We start from the raw sequence: 16468 nt of genomic DNA, 5'->3' as shown, positions 1-16468 counted from the left end.
ACCATGCGGGAGCGCAGCCCTGCCCTGGTGCGGGCTACGCCGCGCACCGGCGGGTTGCTGCAGGCCTGCTCCGGCGTGCAGGAGGGGATCCAGCAAGCGTCGCCTCGGTCTTCCCCTCCTTCCCACCTCGGCCTCGCGGACCTCCTCCCTTGGCTGCCAAGACTTGCAGCCTGACACGCAGCACCCAGAAGAGAGCCCAGAAGGATGGCAGCCATGCCCTGTCGCAGCGGCATCAGCTGCTCCAGCGCCGGTGACCCTCGCCCAGGCACCCGGGGCCGCCACGGCTGGTGTGCGGGAGCGGCTCTTGCAGGGCGCGGCAGCCTTCCCCTCGCAGCTTCCCCGGGCCAGGATGGCGGGAGGATCCCGTGTCCCTTCCCACCTGCCTCCTCCAGCAGATCCCCGAGGTGCCTTCCTTGGCCACGGCCTCCCCTGCGGCCGCCGCCGGGGAACGCACCGCCCCGGCCCCTCACCGCGCAAGATGGCGGCGGCGCCGCACCTGCCCCGCCTGCGGGAGCGGCCGAGGGCCGTGCCCGCCCCGCCCCGCCCGGCGCGCCGGCGGCTCCGGCCGCCTCGGGGTCGGTAGAGGGCGTCCGGGGGCCCGGTAGGAGCCGGGGCCGGTTCTATTTAGCCGAAGGCCGGCGGAGACGGGGGGGTAGAAGGAGAGCGAGCGAGCGCCGGCACCGCAGCAGAGCCGGCGGACGGACGGACGGACGGACGGACGGACGGACGGACGGGGCACCGCGGCAGCGCGCCCCGGGAGCTGCCGCCGCCTGCACCGGCGCCGTCGCAGGTAGGAGCCCGCTCAGCGGGGCAGGGCAGGGCAGGGCAGGGCAGGGCAGGGCGGCCCCCCGAGCCCGGCAGGTGCCCAGCGGCAGCGCAGCCCGGCCCGGCGCTGCCTTCTCCCCCTCCCGGCTCTCCCCTTTCCGCCCGCTTTGCTGTCGGAGGGTGAGAGTCTGACCGAGAAGCGCCTTTGCCACCCCAGAACGTGCTGGTCGCGCCGCCTGCCTCCCTGCCCCGCGCCGCTTCCAGTCCGGCGTGGCGTGAAGCGGCGTGTTATTTTAAACTCCTCTGACCTACTGCTTTTCCCCCGGCTCTCCCCCCAGCTGGACAGAAGCGGGACGGGCTGCGGCAGCCACGGAACCTCCCCCTCCGGGTGCAGGAGCAAAGGGGCAGCGTCCCGGCCGCTTCGTCCAGGTAGGGGCTGGGCAGGAGCCGCTCCCGGCGGCGCTGACCCCACGTCCTCCAGCTAAAAACACTCCCTTTTGATTTGTTTCTCTTTTCTTTCCAGGCTCACCATGTTGACAGCTATGTTCTTGGCTGCTCTCATTCTTATTACAGTGCATTCGCAGGAAACTGAGGAAACCATAACGTACACGGTAAGGTTTGATAGAGTTGGAGGTGATTACTGCTTCGTAGGGATTCTTTTCTAAACGACCCTTAAGAAACCCCCAATTTCTTGCTAGTGTACGGCGTGCGACGCAAAGTTCTGTGAGTTCAAATGTTAACCATAAAACGAGCTGCTCCTGCACTAGAACAGTCTTTTAAAGTTGAAGTTGACAAGATTGAGCAGAATGTGCCACAACTGACTGTTCTGAAAAGCTTGTCTGTGTCCTCAGCTCGACGAGCTGAACAGAATTATGAGTTGTTAATATTTTCTAATCCATTTTCATAAAGACAGGATCCCTAGGACCTTCATTTGAAATATATGGAATTTGACAGATAATTAAGTCAAACATTCTTTGTTGTTTTCTTTTGGATGTCTCAAGCTGTTTTTTTAAAAATATGTAAGTACTTATAAAGTCAGTGCTCTTAATGAAGCATCTTAAGTCCTGGAGTGATCATGGGGTGGTTTTGAGCAGTTGTTTTGGGTGGCTTGATAAAATTATACAAGAATAGCAGAAATAGGTTCTGCTTGTAACCAAGTGACAGGGTAAGAAATGTAAAGGCCTTTTTGTTTGTTGTTTGTGTTTGCTCTTTTTTTTTTTTTTAATCTGCTTCTGCTCAGTCTTTGGCTTGTATAATGTATGTCATAGAAGGAGTGGCAATTATATTGGCTTGGGCTGGGGAAAAACCCGCATTTTCACATCTGATTACAGTTGTAATCCCTGCAACTTGCTTCATATGGGTGGACCTCTGGATATGTGTACAGACATTAGCGCAATGCCACACAAGCAGAAAATTCTGCACACATGCAAAAAGTTAGAGAACCACAGCCAAAGACTGAGATTGTGCCTTATACAAGTAATCCCACTGAAGTCAGTGGGATGGCTCAAGCGAGTAAATATTGCAGAGTTGGACCTTCTTGTATAAGACAGGGCCCAAAGAAGCCTCAAGTGAGCATCAGAAGTCACTCATAAAATACATTAACACTGGGCTTTAGAAGCAATAGATTTTTGAAGGTTGGGAGTACTTCCCAATCACAGAGGCTTCTGTGATTTTTTTTTTTTTTTAAGTCTCTCTATGTGAGGGGAAATGGAAGATCTAACTACCTTTTGAAAATCCAGACTAACATGCGGATCCCGCCCCCCTCCTTTTCTGCATTTATCACATGTTATTTAAAAATAAATTTAGGCAGTATGTTCTTATAAGCCTAGATAGCTCTCTTTATACCAGTGGAAAATTTCTGTCATTCATATACAATAGTTCCTACGCTCTATTTTCAAAGATGTCTTAGCATTTAGCTGCTTCAATGATCGCTAGACTCTAATCATGTAGAACTACTTAACAAAAAAACTTAGCTTTTGGAAGTTTTGCTCTTAGGATGCTACTGTTTCTCATGCTTACGTTGTATTCATTTAGGGCCAAATCCTCCTCTATTGTAAAAATGCCTTCAGCTGCAGTAATAAATGGACTTGGCTCCTTACAGCTAAATAGACAGTACTCCTGTTGTGCATTAACAGGAATTGGGTGATCCAGTAAATGCATGAATTAGCTGTTTTCCTTTGGGTTTGTGTTTTCATAGCTACAGTAACTTTGGTGTTGTCAACTCAGCATGTAGTCATTCCTTTAGAGATTGAGAATTCTAATACAATTTACTGTCCACTTACCCCTTTGGAAGAGAAAGTCTCCAGATTACAACTCGCTGCTACACTTGGCAGATGGCTGCTGTCACCTGCAAGTGAAGAAAATATTTTCAATCCTAATGCTGAGTCAGTGTCCATTAGTAACAAGTTCCTCAAAAGAATTTGAGCATAGTCCATGGAACAAGTGGATCTCGGCATAGGAAGGTCAAATTTGTCACTTGTATTTGTCACTTCTGCAGCAGAGGAGTTGCAACAAGAATTAGCCTATTTCACTGTGACTAATTACATTAGCCAACTCAATTCTTTTTTTCTATAGGGTCATTAAAGTAATATCCTAAGCAGCATAGCATGCATATGCACCTACACAGTACAGCTCAATTGACTCATTTATCGTTAAAATATGTCTGTTGCAGTTGGTAGCACTGTGATACTTTGCTAATCAGTTTCTGTAACTGTTGCCTGCGGTTTAAAATTACTGCCCTCCAGACAGTTTAATGCTTTTGGGCAGAGGAATAATGAAGATGCCTACCTAACTGCAGGGCAGAATATTTAAAATTCTTCCTGAAGTTAGTAGTCTGTGTTGATGTGAATAGTTGCTGAGTATAGTCTTGTTTAAATTTTGCAAAGTATTTATATAAGTAGTCCTGCTGGTATAAACTCTAACCATTATTGTATGTCCCTCAATATAAATTGTTCTTCCTAGATTGCAATTCCTGGTGTCATGTGATTAAAAAAGCATGTGAATGAATTTCCAGCTGTCACGGGATCCTTCCCCATTGCTAGCATGCTGATGGGAGACAGGATAGAGTAGAGGGGCATAGGGACCAAATCAGTCCCTCTGGGAAACCGACCCTACAAATGAAAGTCATTCACCTATTGGAAGACAGTGAACAAGATCAAAATTGCTTCGTTTCATAAGAAGATTTTCATACTGGTCAGCTGAATCAGTCCAGAGGTTCATTTATGCTCAGATTCAGGCAGTGACAGATGCTTTAAAACAGTGTCTTGGAGCAAGGCAAGGAGAAAGCGATGCTTTTCTCACTTCATTCTCCAGCCCAAATAAAACTTGCATACCCACAGCAAACAGTATCTTAGGAACTTCCTGAGATAGAGGCTCTTTCTGTATATACTTGTTGTTGTTCCTGCACAGCAATGCTGTGCCCATGGCCATTTTTCTAACTTCCCAAGGTGTGCAAACATTTCATTTCCCGTAGTGTCAAACCTCAAGTTCATTGAAATATGCTTGATTATTTTTCCAAAAGAATCCTGAGTAGCCTAATAGTCAATTTATTTTTTTCTCTGTAGCAATGCACAGATGGCTATGAATGGGATCCTGTTAGGCAACGGTGCAAAGGTACAGTAAATAATTTTCAAAGACAGACCTGTCATTGGTATTCTTTAACTGTTATCACTCCACACCCCTGCTGTGAACAAGGAGGTGTGCTTGCATGTCTCATTGTGTTATTTGTATTAATGGCTGTTGCAGAAGGTTTGACTGTTAAAAGCATGACTTGTGTTGTTGCTAACCACAGATATTGATGAATGTGAAATAGTCCCAGATGCATGTAAAGGTGGAATGAAATGTGTTAACCACTATGGAGGATACCTCTGTCTACCTAGAACAGCGCAAATTATTGTAAATGAGCGAGAAGAACCAGCAGCTGAATCCACTAGTGGTCGAAACAATGTCATTCGACGGACTCCAGCTGACCCTCAGCGTGCTCCTCCAAACCCAACTCATCAAATTCAGTGTGCAGCTGGGTATGAGCAAAGTGATCACAATGTGTGCCAAGGTAAGCAAGCTGCCCTTTGTTTTCCTTTCAGTATAATTGGAGTGTATGTGATAACAAATCTAATGCCTGGAAGATGACAGCTCGGAACTCTTGCATTTACTAGAATATATTGTTGCACCTACACACTTTAAGTCTGTAAATAAAATACATGCATGTTGTTATTGTTCAAGGTAACAGAACTTGCAGTTTGTTTCAGCCATACATTCTGTTCCATCCATTTCAGGCTAAGGAGTAGAATTGGTTCTGGTGTCTGTAGATTCTCAGAATACCCTTAATGCAAGTAAGCACCTTTAGTCAAACATTTTGTAATAAGTATGTCCAGGAGAGGCAGTGCTTAAAAAAAAAAAAAAAATAGGCAACACAGCAAGTCATAGACAGTGTCTAAAATTTTGCAAAACTATGTATTTTCAGTAAGTGAATGCTGAATGGAACAAAAAATAACTACCATATGAACTTTTGCTTAGACCAGACTGTAATGCAGAAGAATCCAGTGTTCTTACTATGTATGAGGAATATTTCCCAAGTAGCAGCAACCAAACATCTGAACAGCTTGTGCTCTTCTGATCTCTATGGAAGTAGTCCTATGCAGACCCTGCCAGCTTCCCTCCAGTCATAGTCTAGTCAGTCTTTGAAACTATGGCAATGAAGAGCTTTCATCTGAGTGTACAAATGCCACACACAGTGCCCAAATTCTCAGGGTATTAGCAATGTTAATTGTAGGCATTCAGGAACCAGACTCTCAAGCACTACTGTAAACTAAGACCATTTCATTTATTATTTTATATAAATAGTTTACTCTTATACTTGCTGAAGTAACAAATGCTTCATCCAGTGTTTTGTTTTCTTTCATAAAAATATATTCTACTCCTTGTTCACAAACTTGGCTTCCAAGCATGTTAGTAGGATATCCATGCAAACAGAGGGCAAAACTTGACCCCATGGTTCATCTTTTCCACTTTGTGGCCTGTAACAGTATAATCATATAAAATAGTACTTGAGTGACTATAATCAGGGCAAGCTGTAATATACAGTGGTAGTTCCTTTCTCCCTGGTATCCATGTACTCAGAACATTATTTATCACTAGTAAGTAAATTCCCTGTCATTCTGAAGCATAGTAATCATGGAGGCTGGAGAAGTTATTTTTGTAGGCAAAGCCTCAGAGTTGCATTTCTAGCTTATCTGTTAATGTTCAACATATCTGTCACTGCAATTAAAGAATGTCAAGTAAAGAACGTACCACAGGAGGTCAGTACCATAATCCCCTTAACCCTCAGTGCTCACTTAGGGTTATCAATGGAAAGTCAATGTCAAGGATGGCAAATTATTTTTTTTCCTTAGTTTTACTTAGCAAAGTAGCAGCAGAACCAGGAATGGAATAGCAGGCTCCTGTCTTTGATCCAGCACTCCCTCCTTCAGGTGATGCTGCGTTATTGTGGCTGGCACTCATCTTTGCTGGTGAATTGCAATAAACTGCTTCAACTTTAGCATGTAACATTTTTGTTTGATTAAAAAAAAAAAAACACAACCAATGCTAGAAAATTTCCAAACAGGAACATCACTTTTGTAGCCATGGCTTTAGGTGGATAAATCAGGGATAGTGTGGGAAAGTTGAACAGTGTGTAGTTCCAATACTTTATATTCCAAATGAAGGTTGAGAGTTAAGAGTTCATGCAGAGACTGACAGCTGGTCGAGGTTTTTGTTTTGTTTAGGAGAAGATTGGTGATGATACATTAGCATTATTTTACTCCATGCTCTGGCTTCCTGAAGCTTGCCACTAAATATTTATATTCAATTCACAAATCTTTGGTTAATTTATAACAACAACTAACTGTTGTTATAGTACCAGAACTTTTAAACTAGGAGACACACAAACTATGGTGAAATCTTGGGCTTGACTGAATTAAGAGTTTCGCTACTAAATTCCTCATGCCAAAATTTCAAATCTAAATGAAGAAAGCATGGAAGTACTAGTGATTGAAAGCTGAAGTGTATTGTACTGAATGAATGCCAGCTGGAAAAAGGGTATTGGACAGTGTGCTTGAAAGAAAGGATAAAATACTTCTGGAGCACTTAAAGCATGCATTCAAATTCATGATCTTCTTGCTTTTTCACTGTTGAAAGTATCTTATAAAAGATAATCCTGATCAGCAATGGTCCCACTGTGGATTTATTTAATTATGGTTAAAAGACTTTGCTATGATAACTGCTTGAGGCTCCTAGGGAGTGTAACTTACACATATAGTCACACTTAAGCTTGTTTTATTGTTTAGTAAATCAAATATGAAGTCCAGCTCCTTCTAATTGTTTGCAGATGTATGACATTTTCCTTCCAGTCCAGCAGCACTAAGTATTTTATAACTAATGTAGAAGTGTGGAGACCTCTGTTTAAAACAATAACATGCTCTGAGGACCTGCATTACTGACATCATACTGGAGTATGAGGGGCCTTCTCTTTTAATACAAATGTCCACTCCCTTTTTAAACATTGAATAGTGAGGGTATGATGGGCCAAACACACCGATGTTGGTTTCCCTCCTTGGAATAAACGTGTAGAAATGGCACTAGCCCTGTTGGATTTCCAGAGGCTTCAGTGACATGCTGAGCTTTGTTAGGTAAAGCACAATGCAGCGTGGCCAGATCCTACTTCTATGGACAAGAATGAGAAACATTAATGGCGGCGCATGATACCCTGTGTTGCTTAATCCACCAAAACATGGCTTATATGCCTGAGTTCCAAAAGGTATTTAATAACTTCTTAACTTCTGACCTGAAGAAAACAAATGACAACTGCGATATTGATCAGTGTTGAGGGTTTTCTGTCTGCAGTTAATGTGGTTATCTATGAGAGACTAATAGCCCTGATGGCAGCTTGATAACAAAGCATATTGCCTTGCAGAAGACAACCCCATGGAAATGGTTGCAGTTTCCTATGATACACATCATCTTTGTCCCTCCTAGTGAACAGAAACGTGTTCTTGTATAATTGTATTGATGTTATAAGTGTGGGTTGCAAAAATGTACTGAGAAATTCTTAAGATACTGTACATGGGCAGGAAGTGCCAGGAACCCCCAAAGCAGATGAAAAGATGAGGAGAGTATTTTCTGGAGGAAGATCTCTTACACAGAATATGTACAGACCACTGAGGTTTGTGTTTCAACTTAAAACACTTAAAGTCTGAGTTTATTAATTCAGCTAATTGTCTATGTCTCTATCTAGTCCACACTTCACTGTTGCTTCTAAATTTGCCTTTAACTCAAAGGGCTGCTGAGTTGGTCACTGAGGTAGATCCCCATATGTGGTAGCTACCAGCACTTTCAGGAAGCCACTGGGATGTTCTGACCTATCATTGTGAGAGTATCACTCAATTTGGGTAAAGCAAAAATAGCTGCACTGTGTTGCCTGCATACAGGACTCAACTGCACTTCTACTGCTGTTAGGCTCCCTGTGATTTGAGTCTGCTTCTATTGAAGTCAAAAGAAAATCACCCAATTAATTCAATTTTGTCAAATCTAGTCTGCAAGAAACAGCTAGCTTTTCCTAGAATGTTAATGACACTTGGATGAAAAAAGGCTAAGCAAGGTACCAAATTACCTGTAAACTTAATAAGGAAAAATAACTTTTTCTTGCCTTCCTATCATGCTGGCAGTACAAGCAAACTTTTTTTGATCCTCAGCTAGACTAGCTTTCTGTATTTTCTCCAGTGACTTTATAACCCTGTTTGCTACTGTGGCTGTAAAATATAGGGGGGAGACAGACTGTAGTAAAAGATGTCAATACTTTCTTACATGGAAAAGAGGCACACTTTTTATGGATAGCTCTGCCTGGATTTCGTGGATGTTGGTTGTTGGGGTTTTTTTTCTCTGATTGGGGGAGAAAATAAATGAACTTGTTTTCTGTCCTGTGGTTGTTTTTCCCCTGCAGAATCATTTTAGGGATTTCTTCATTGATAGAAGTTAGGGGGTTTTTTGCTAAATTTTCTGGTACTTTTCAAAGTAAGTTGCCATGCTTAATCTAGGCTTTTTACCTCAAGAAGTTAATTTAGTGGAAGTAAGTCAAGCCTCAATTTTGCATCTCTAGATTCCTTTTTTTTTTAATGGGGAGGGAGAGACATGGGGGAGCAGTTAATGGTTTTTGGTTTTCCATACAGAAACCACTTTACATTATTTTTATATATGTATATATATCAGGGATATGCAACTAGCCTATAAAGCACATAGAAGTGGGGTAAGTGCAGGTGCACTGAGCTCTCTGCAGAACCTGTTCATGCTGAGGAGTGAGGCTGTGCCTCTGGCAGGGTCCCCCACATGGACATTTTGGCTGGGATGCAGCCTGCACTCCTGAAAGGCAGCTCCTAATGAGCTCCACTCACCCCACTTTGATTTGCTGCATGGAGCGGCCTTGGAACAGGCAAACCAGCTCCCCTTCAGATGAAACTAAACTTGAAGTGCATGACAGGAGTGCTGCTAATACACCACAAACACTGAGTGTTCAGGCTTCAGGACCAGGTGAAAGAGAGCCCAGAAACCCTGAGAAATGCATGTACTGGGACACTGGAGCCTCCCAACTTCTGATCTGCTTACCTATGAGTCCACACTATTTGCTAATACAGACATAACCTAAAATAAACCTGTAATAGCTTTTTAGGCTGGCCCCAGAAATGTTTTGGAGAACCTTTTGTAAAATACTGCCTGTAGTTAGGAGAGTGCATCATCCCAAATTTTCCCATTTCTTGTATTTAAGGAGTACTTAAAAAAATGCTTTCAGGGCTACTTTTAAAAGAGCCTGGATTGTGACAAGTTTAGTTCCAGATTTGTTCTTAACAACGCAAGACCTGTTTACTTTGAGGATAGCAACTGTGGCAGGAAAAATAAGGTCTAGTTATCTGTTTTAGGATGCCATTAGTTCATCAAAATGCTGACTCAGGCACAGTTCCAAAATACATTTGCTGCAGTGCTTCAGAAAGTGGAGAATACTCATTGCCAGTAGTAGCCACCTTAAGAGACTGGCCTGGTTACACATACTATTTGAATACTAATTACTTGGAAAAGCCATAGGAATTTTGCAGGTCTAAGAGAGTCCACAGAAGGATACAAGCTAACGTTTTTGCAGCTCTCCATACTGAGTGTTCAAAAATGCCAATTAATTTATTGTAAATTTGGGTACATCATGCAGAGATCATCTTTCATCAGCCCATTCTGAACCAATGGTTCAGGCTGTTTATCTGTGAAACAACTGCATTTTGCTGCAAGGAGCCCTTTCTGGAGCATGTCTTCAATAGCCTTGAGGGACCAGAGGGAAGGTCACAAAAAAACTCTTGTTTTGAGGGCCTGAGGACCTGGTTTTGGGCATTTTGAAACTTCGGCCACTCTAAATCAAGTTCCCATCTGTGCTATTTGCACAGCTGCAAGTGTCATGTCAAGACCTTGGATAGATACTCTCTGTTCTGTCTGACCATTTTACTGTGAACATCCATCACCAGCATAAATACTAGCAGCTGCTTCACTTCCTTTACTTAGTTGCTGCTTTTCCATTACTCTGACCCCTGCAGGAATATGCTCCATACAGTGCAGCAAAAGATTCATACCATATGCTAATCACGCTAAGTGGCTTAAATTTAGGCAAGCTTCTGAAAGTCATATTTACCTTAGCTTCTTGAATTGTGATTGTGCAGACAAGCACTAGACTTCAAGTTCAGGTAAACTCATTAGCAGTTCTCTTGGCTTATTCAAGAAAAATGGGATCATACAGTAGCCAGAATTGTCATTCTTTCAGGTTTGATTTTTTTATTTTAAAGGCTGTTTGCTTAGTAGCTCTGAGGAGGCTGATGTTTTGACAGACAAAACATTGCAAATGTATTCAGAAGGCACATGGCCTGCAGAAAGTCCAAACCTCCAGCCATCTGTCCTCCCTCAGACCTTCACTGTCTAAGCTGGAGGTCTTTTTTATAATGCAACCAGGAATAACACCAGATAGCAAAGGGGAAGAATGTGCTTATGTCTGATCCTTATTGGGCATCCCAGTATACTTGTCACCCCATTAAAAGGCAGAGTATTTATTTATCTCATCAAGGAATTCCCTGTAGCCATTGCAAACACTTGGACACAAGCATCTTAAAGGTCAGTAAAGCCTGCAAGGAATTATAACTGTCATTTGTTGCATTAAGTAGCATCAGGTAGCATAAAACATGACTTGTGAGAGTACAGGCTGGCTTTTGTTCCCAGTTTCAAAACCTACTGTCCATGAATTGTGGTCTGCAGCTTTGCAGCACTACAGAATGTTTCCCTAGCAGTAACAACAGTGTGAAGGGATCCTGGCAGCTACTTTTAGCACCCTTCCTGGATAATTTTATAGTGATACTGTTTCCGCTTTTCCCATACTTCCATGGAAGGATTATAGCAGTGTTCTCACTGTGCTTGCTTTGAGCAGGTCTGCAGTTATTTCATCCCAGACTACTGCATTATGGTACTTTAGCCTGCTGCAAAATGTTGCATGTTCCTTCTTTCTCCAATTTTTATTCAAGGTAGCTTTCTCTTAACCAACACTTCTTTTTCTCTGTTTTCAAACCTGATTCCTGCTTCACATTACTTAGTATATAATGGAAATACTCTTATATATGTTTTATTTTTATTTTTGACGTTTGGGTTGCCGAGTCACCTTTTCTAACCCTAGAACATTTCTAAAGGATCTCAGCATTACAGACACACACTTTTTAAAGGTCCAAGACATTTGTCAAGCATCTCCAATGATGGGATGCTAATTTAGCAGGCTGGAAAACTAGTTCAAGAGCTGAAGCTCAGACTGTTACTTTCCTTATTTTATTCTATTTCCAAGTTATTTTCTTCACCTCTTTTTCATGCTGGCAAAGGAAGATGATAGCTACTGTTTCTCTTTTCCTTTCTGTGTGTGCCAAAAGAGTCCTAAAGGAAGAACAAAGCTTCCCGCAAATACAGAAGTGGTCTGTTTGATTCTTCCCTGTACCACCTAGAGATGCCTGTGTTCCTTTGCATATCCTTTACTAAGGAAAAATAACTGCTGCATTATAGCCAAGCAGACCAGTCTCCACCATTACTTGAATTAATTCAGTGTGTTGCTTAGGCTTGCTACTTTGCCATCTTCCTATCATCGAGAACAGTGTTATAGAGTGATACTAGCGAGATATTTCTGGTCTGGTGGAAACCACAATGAGAGTAATTTTTGAGTTCACCTTACCAGGTTGCCTCTTAAACATTCTGCGTGTTTTGTGGTACAGTCAACTGTTCTTGTACAGCACTTAGTCATGGCAATCCCTTTGTTCTGTCTGTGTGTTAACTGAGTAAGAACTTTTGCTTTTTATTCATAGGTTTTATACAAGTTGAGCTTGGCCATCTGCTTTCATTATACTTCAAAAGTATTCATTCTCATTTTCTCTCTCTGATGCTTTTTGAGCATTTTTTTTCCTGGACTATCATAATTTATGCATGTACTATAATAACTCATACAAGATTTAAGCATTCTTTTGGCTGAAACATTCTTATCAAGAGGAGGTTTGCCACATACCTGTTATAAAGTTCAGTTGCTTCTATCCACAAGGTCAAAAGATCTGAGTTTTCCTTGTAAAATCTCTTCTCTCTGCATGTGACATGGAATAGGTAATTGGCTATGTAAGTTTCATGGATAAAACAGATTAAATATCTGTTTTCATATTTAATTTGCTAAGTTTTGTTTTCATAGCAGCCAGAAAACAGTAGTTTTGGAGAGAAAGCTATTTGTGATAATTCAGCATGCAGCAAAACGTAACCTGAAAGAACACACTAAATGCACAAGAGTCCTGCTTTTACCTTCTTTCATTTGCATTTTAACTTTACTAAAAATACAGGAGGGGTTTGCCAATTACAGAGCTATGAAGTAGTTTAGCATTCATGTAGTTATTATAAAATGCCTTTTATGCTCATTCACATTTGTGTTTTATTTGTTGATGTGAAATAATGTTAAAAGTTGGTTCTGTTGCAAGTATAGTGGAGAATGTCTAATCTTTGTTATGTATAATTATATGGTAAAGCCTGTAGCTTTGAAGCTGAAAAAAGTTACTAAGAAAAGAAAATGTGTTACACACACTTTTGTAAGTTACAGTGCTAAGAAAAAGTCCTCGAGGCTCAGAAATGAATTAGATTTTTTCTGGCATAATGTATCCCAAATTCTTCATTAGGCATTTTTAGAACTAGCTATTCAGTAGACCCTTATCTGATGCTGCTACTAAGTAACTTATTAAGTAACTTCACCTAACTAAAAAATGTCCCATAGCTATTCTGCAGTTAGAAGGTGAGGGGCTGTTTTGTTATTTTGGAGGTGGGTTTTTTGTTTGTTGTTTGGGTTTTTTTACACAGCTTTGTTATTTTCATTTCTTACTGACAAAGCATTAATTTTCAGGAGGTGGGAAAAATGGTACTTGTTTGGACAGGGATAGTGGTGATAGTCATAGATGGCTAATCACAGAAATAAGTATAATTCTGAAATAGGATTATGTAAAATTTGGTGTATGAAGGTGTATCTCCTAAGAAGATATGTTTGCTTTGGGAAGGCCTGAATCTGTCTTTATTAAACTCTGATTTAGAAAAATACTTGCCTTTGAGTGGACATATCTAGGCATGATTTAAGCCCATTTCAGACAGATCTGAAAAGAAGGACACGTGGCTGAGCTTTCTTTTACAAGCTGAATTTAATCTGGAGTAAACTTCTATTCTAACGCATGACCCAGTATGATATGATATAAGCGAATCTGACATTGCACTTGAGCATGTTTAGTCCATGCCTGAACAGATGTTCTATGTAGTTTCCTGAGTACAAACAGAACATATGCCTGCACAGGTGGGATTTCTGTTAACAGGTAGCCGGTCATAATGTGTGCAATCAAACCTCTATAGATAGTAAAAGCAGTGGAAAGTACAGTGATTTTAAAGTTGCAATTCTGAATGGCTTCAGTAATGTTTAGGTTTCTTGTCCATTAGCACAAGCAAAATCGTCAGCCTGAGTTGTCAAAGGAATTGGTCACTGTCTACCCAGACATCTTTTCTTTCAAAAAGATGGTCTTTATAAAGGAGAAGTGGCCTTCTGCTGGCCTCCAAGTAAATAAATATCTCATCTACTTTGGTACTATTGACACCTCAATTCCACTACCAGCTGTAACTTGCACCAATAGAAAAACTTTGCTGTCAGATTGCTGTGTAAAACTGGTGTTTATACAAAGATTTAGAAGTTTCATTTTCAATAGTTAAAATTCACAAGTGTTAAAGAAATCCAGGGGGAAAATATAAGATACCATATGGGATGAAAAAATACAATGATGCCAGAAAAAACAGTAATATGAAGAATCAGTTACCACATGTCTCTTAGTAGTAACAATTTTAAAAGAAATCCTTATCAGTACTCTAGCAATTGCTTATTCTAACAGAAGTAGTTAAAATTGGAAAATGCGAGGATTTTTGACAGGTAACAGTCTTCTGTATGGTTTTATAGGGGTTGCCAGTAAGCTAACATGTAATCACAGACTTGCACACAGAAAAGGAATAAAACATGGCAAAGTGAACAGAAATGTTTTTAGGTTACTTCACCTAGCTTATAAGACTGTCTTGATCAGAGAGAAAAAGCAATCACTTTCTTATCTAGACTTGCTCTGTGGAGAATTTTGGGTATCTGGGCTGCATTAGAAAAGAGTAAATACACATTTAGAAGCAACAAATACATTTCAGTGTTTGGAGAAGGTTCATCAAAGTTGATAAAGACAGCATCATTTCAAGAAAAAAAAAAATCTTTGTCAATGCTTTCAAAAAAACACTTACTGAGTTCTACATCAATTTGGAAAGCATTTTGGCTTCTACCTGCATTACCAGATCTTTCCTGTACTTTTATATCTCATAGTGTTTAAAGCACTTTCTCAGTAGATGCATTTGTTCTTGAGGGACTTTCTTATCAGGAGCAAGTCCTCCACATAGCTTTTAAATTATAAAGGTCAACCAGATAGAACAAAGTATTGCCTGTCACACATAAGGCTAGTTAAAAGCCATGGTGTTTCAATAGGCAGCGTTGCAGTTAGTGCATAATCACATCAGAAATAAGCAGTGCTTTGGAGCACACAATGATCTGCCCCTGTAGACTATGGAAGATACTTTATCCCTCTCAGAAGTCATTTGATATTGAATCAGGAAAGTGTGCAGGATCCCTAAGTCATTCCCGTTTCCTGAGGGAAAAAAAAAAAACAACAACAACATACTCTTATCTGAAGTAATTCTGGTTGTATTTACTCTGCATCTAGATCTTCCTCCATCTTATCTGGCTTAATTTCAAGGATCAAGGCAGATTCTCTATCCAGCTCACTCCTTGTATGTTACTTGAGTAGAAAAGAAATTCAAGATGGTTGCAAGACCCTAAGATACTGCCAGTATTTTGAGGCCTGGCATTTATTATACCTACTGTAGAAGGCACTGTAGAGGCAGATAAAAACAAGAGGCTTAAGTCAACAACATTGTACTGGTTGAGTCCCTCTTGGGCTGCTGGGGTTTGCAGGAGCCGGAGAGCATTACAGCTCAAATGAGCCTGAGTTGGAAGAGAGTTGTAACCATTCTCCTGATAAGGGTTGTGCACTGCAGAAGCTGGGTGCAGGAGAAAACCACTCATATTGCCCATCATAAACACCATTTGACCATTATTTAGACAATCCAGAAAATACATTCATAAGTGGAAAATAATTATTTTGGGTAAGGGGCTGTGTTTTTCTGTGTGTTCCGTGATAAAGTGTTCCTCTATCAGAAACTGTGGCTCTATGTGCCTATAAAAGGGAAATTTATCCATTTCTAGAATATATTATTATTAAAAGATTGCTTCATTATGTATTTAAATCCAAATGTTCTCTCCATTATGATTACACTCAAATTTCAGTATTCACCGTTAAGAGAATCTCTTCCTTACTATGTATGCAGATTTATAAGGCTCCAGGCACCTTTGAAATAATTTGAAAGCACAGCCATGTAATAAAGCCAAAACCAGAAACTAGCCAAGGAGATCCACCCAGCAACACCCTCGAACACCCTCGGCCTCTTCCCCTAAGCACAGCTTTAGAGCACTAGGCTTGATCTTGTCTCCACTTTCTCCACCCTGGTGAAAGCTTCCTGGGGGATTCCCCAGCTCGCAGAGAAGCGGCTGCTCGGGATGCAGAAACAGTTCACTTGCTCCATTTTCTTACCTATCAAACAGCACGTAAGGAGTTGGGGCTGTTTGCAAGGCTGCTCAGCTCCTTCCAAGGGGAATATTGCAAAATAGGAGCAGCTCACAGCAGGAGAAATCAACAGTTAGGGGATGAAGAGAGATTTTGACAACAGAGAGATAAGCCTGGCAAAAACATACAGAAATAATTAAGGGGTTGAAAAAAGTAGATTTGAAACTGCAGTTTCCCACTGTGAAACAACAATTTAAAACTTGGTTTCTGGCACCAAAAGGTGGTACAGGCAGAGGACCCCAGAAGAGGAAACACTCCCTGAACTCACTGCTATGGGACAGGAGCGAGGCCAGCAATTTAAGAACTTAATTAAACAAAGGTCAGGACATATTATACAATAAGACCAGAAGTGGAAAAAGAGCAACTTTTGAAAGGAATAACAAACCTAATTTATATATTTA

General features: G+C 41.4%; 1 protein-coding gene across 2 annotated transcripts in view; it reads left to right on the top strand.

Moving 5' to 3' along the window:
• The first annotated feature begins 654 nt into the window (after positions 1-654).
• Positions 655-16468, top strand: part of EFEMP1 (EGF containing fibulin extracellular matrix protein 1) — a 48802-nt gene continuing 32988 nt past the window's right edge. Inside the window, exons 1-5 of one of the 2 annotated variants that reach the window (XM_051615559.1) lie at positions 655-790; positions 1104-1194; positions 1289-1376; positions 4329-4377; positions 4556-4816. In XM_051615559.1, the coding sequence (XP_051471519.1) occupies positions 1296-1376; positions 4329-4377; positions 4556-4816 (391 nt within the window). In that variant the 5' untranslated portion in view covers positions 655-790; positions 1104-1194; positions 1289-1295. The remainder of the gene's footprint in view (positions 791-1103; positions 1195-1288; positions 1377-4328; positions 4378-4555; positions 4817-16468) is intronic. The other variant, XM_051615557.1, reaches the window with a different exon arrangement.

The sequence above is a fragment of the Apus apus genome, chromosome 3 (assembly GCF_020740795.1).
Source record: "Apus apus isolate bApuApu2 chromosome 3, bApuApu2.pri.cur, whole genome shotgun sequence".
Classification (NCBI taxonomy): Eukaryota; Metazoa; Chordata; class Aves; order Apodiformes; family Apodidae; genus Apus; species Apus apus.
The sequence above is the reverse complement of the archived record's forward strand: the minus strand, read 5'-3'. Positions and strand labels throughout refer to the sequence as shown.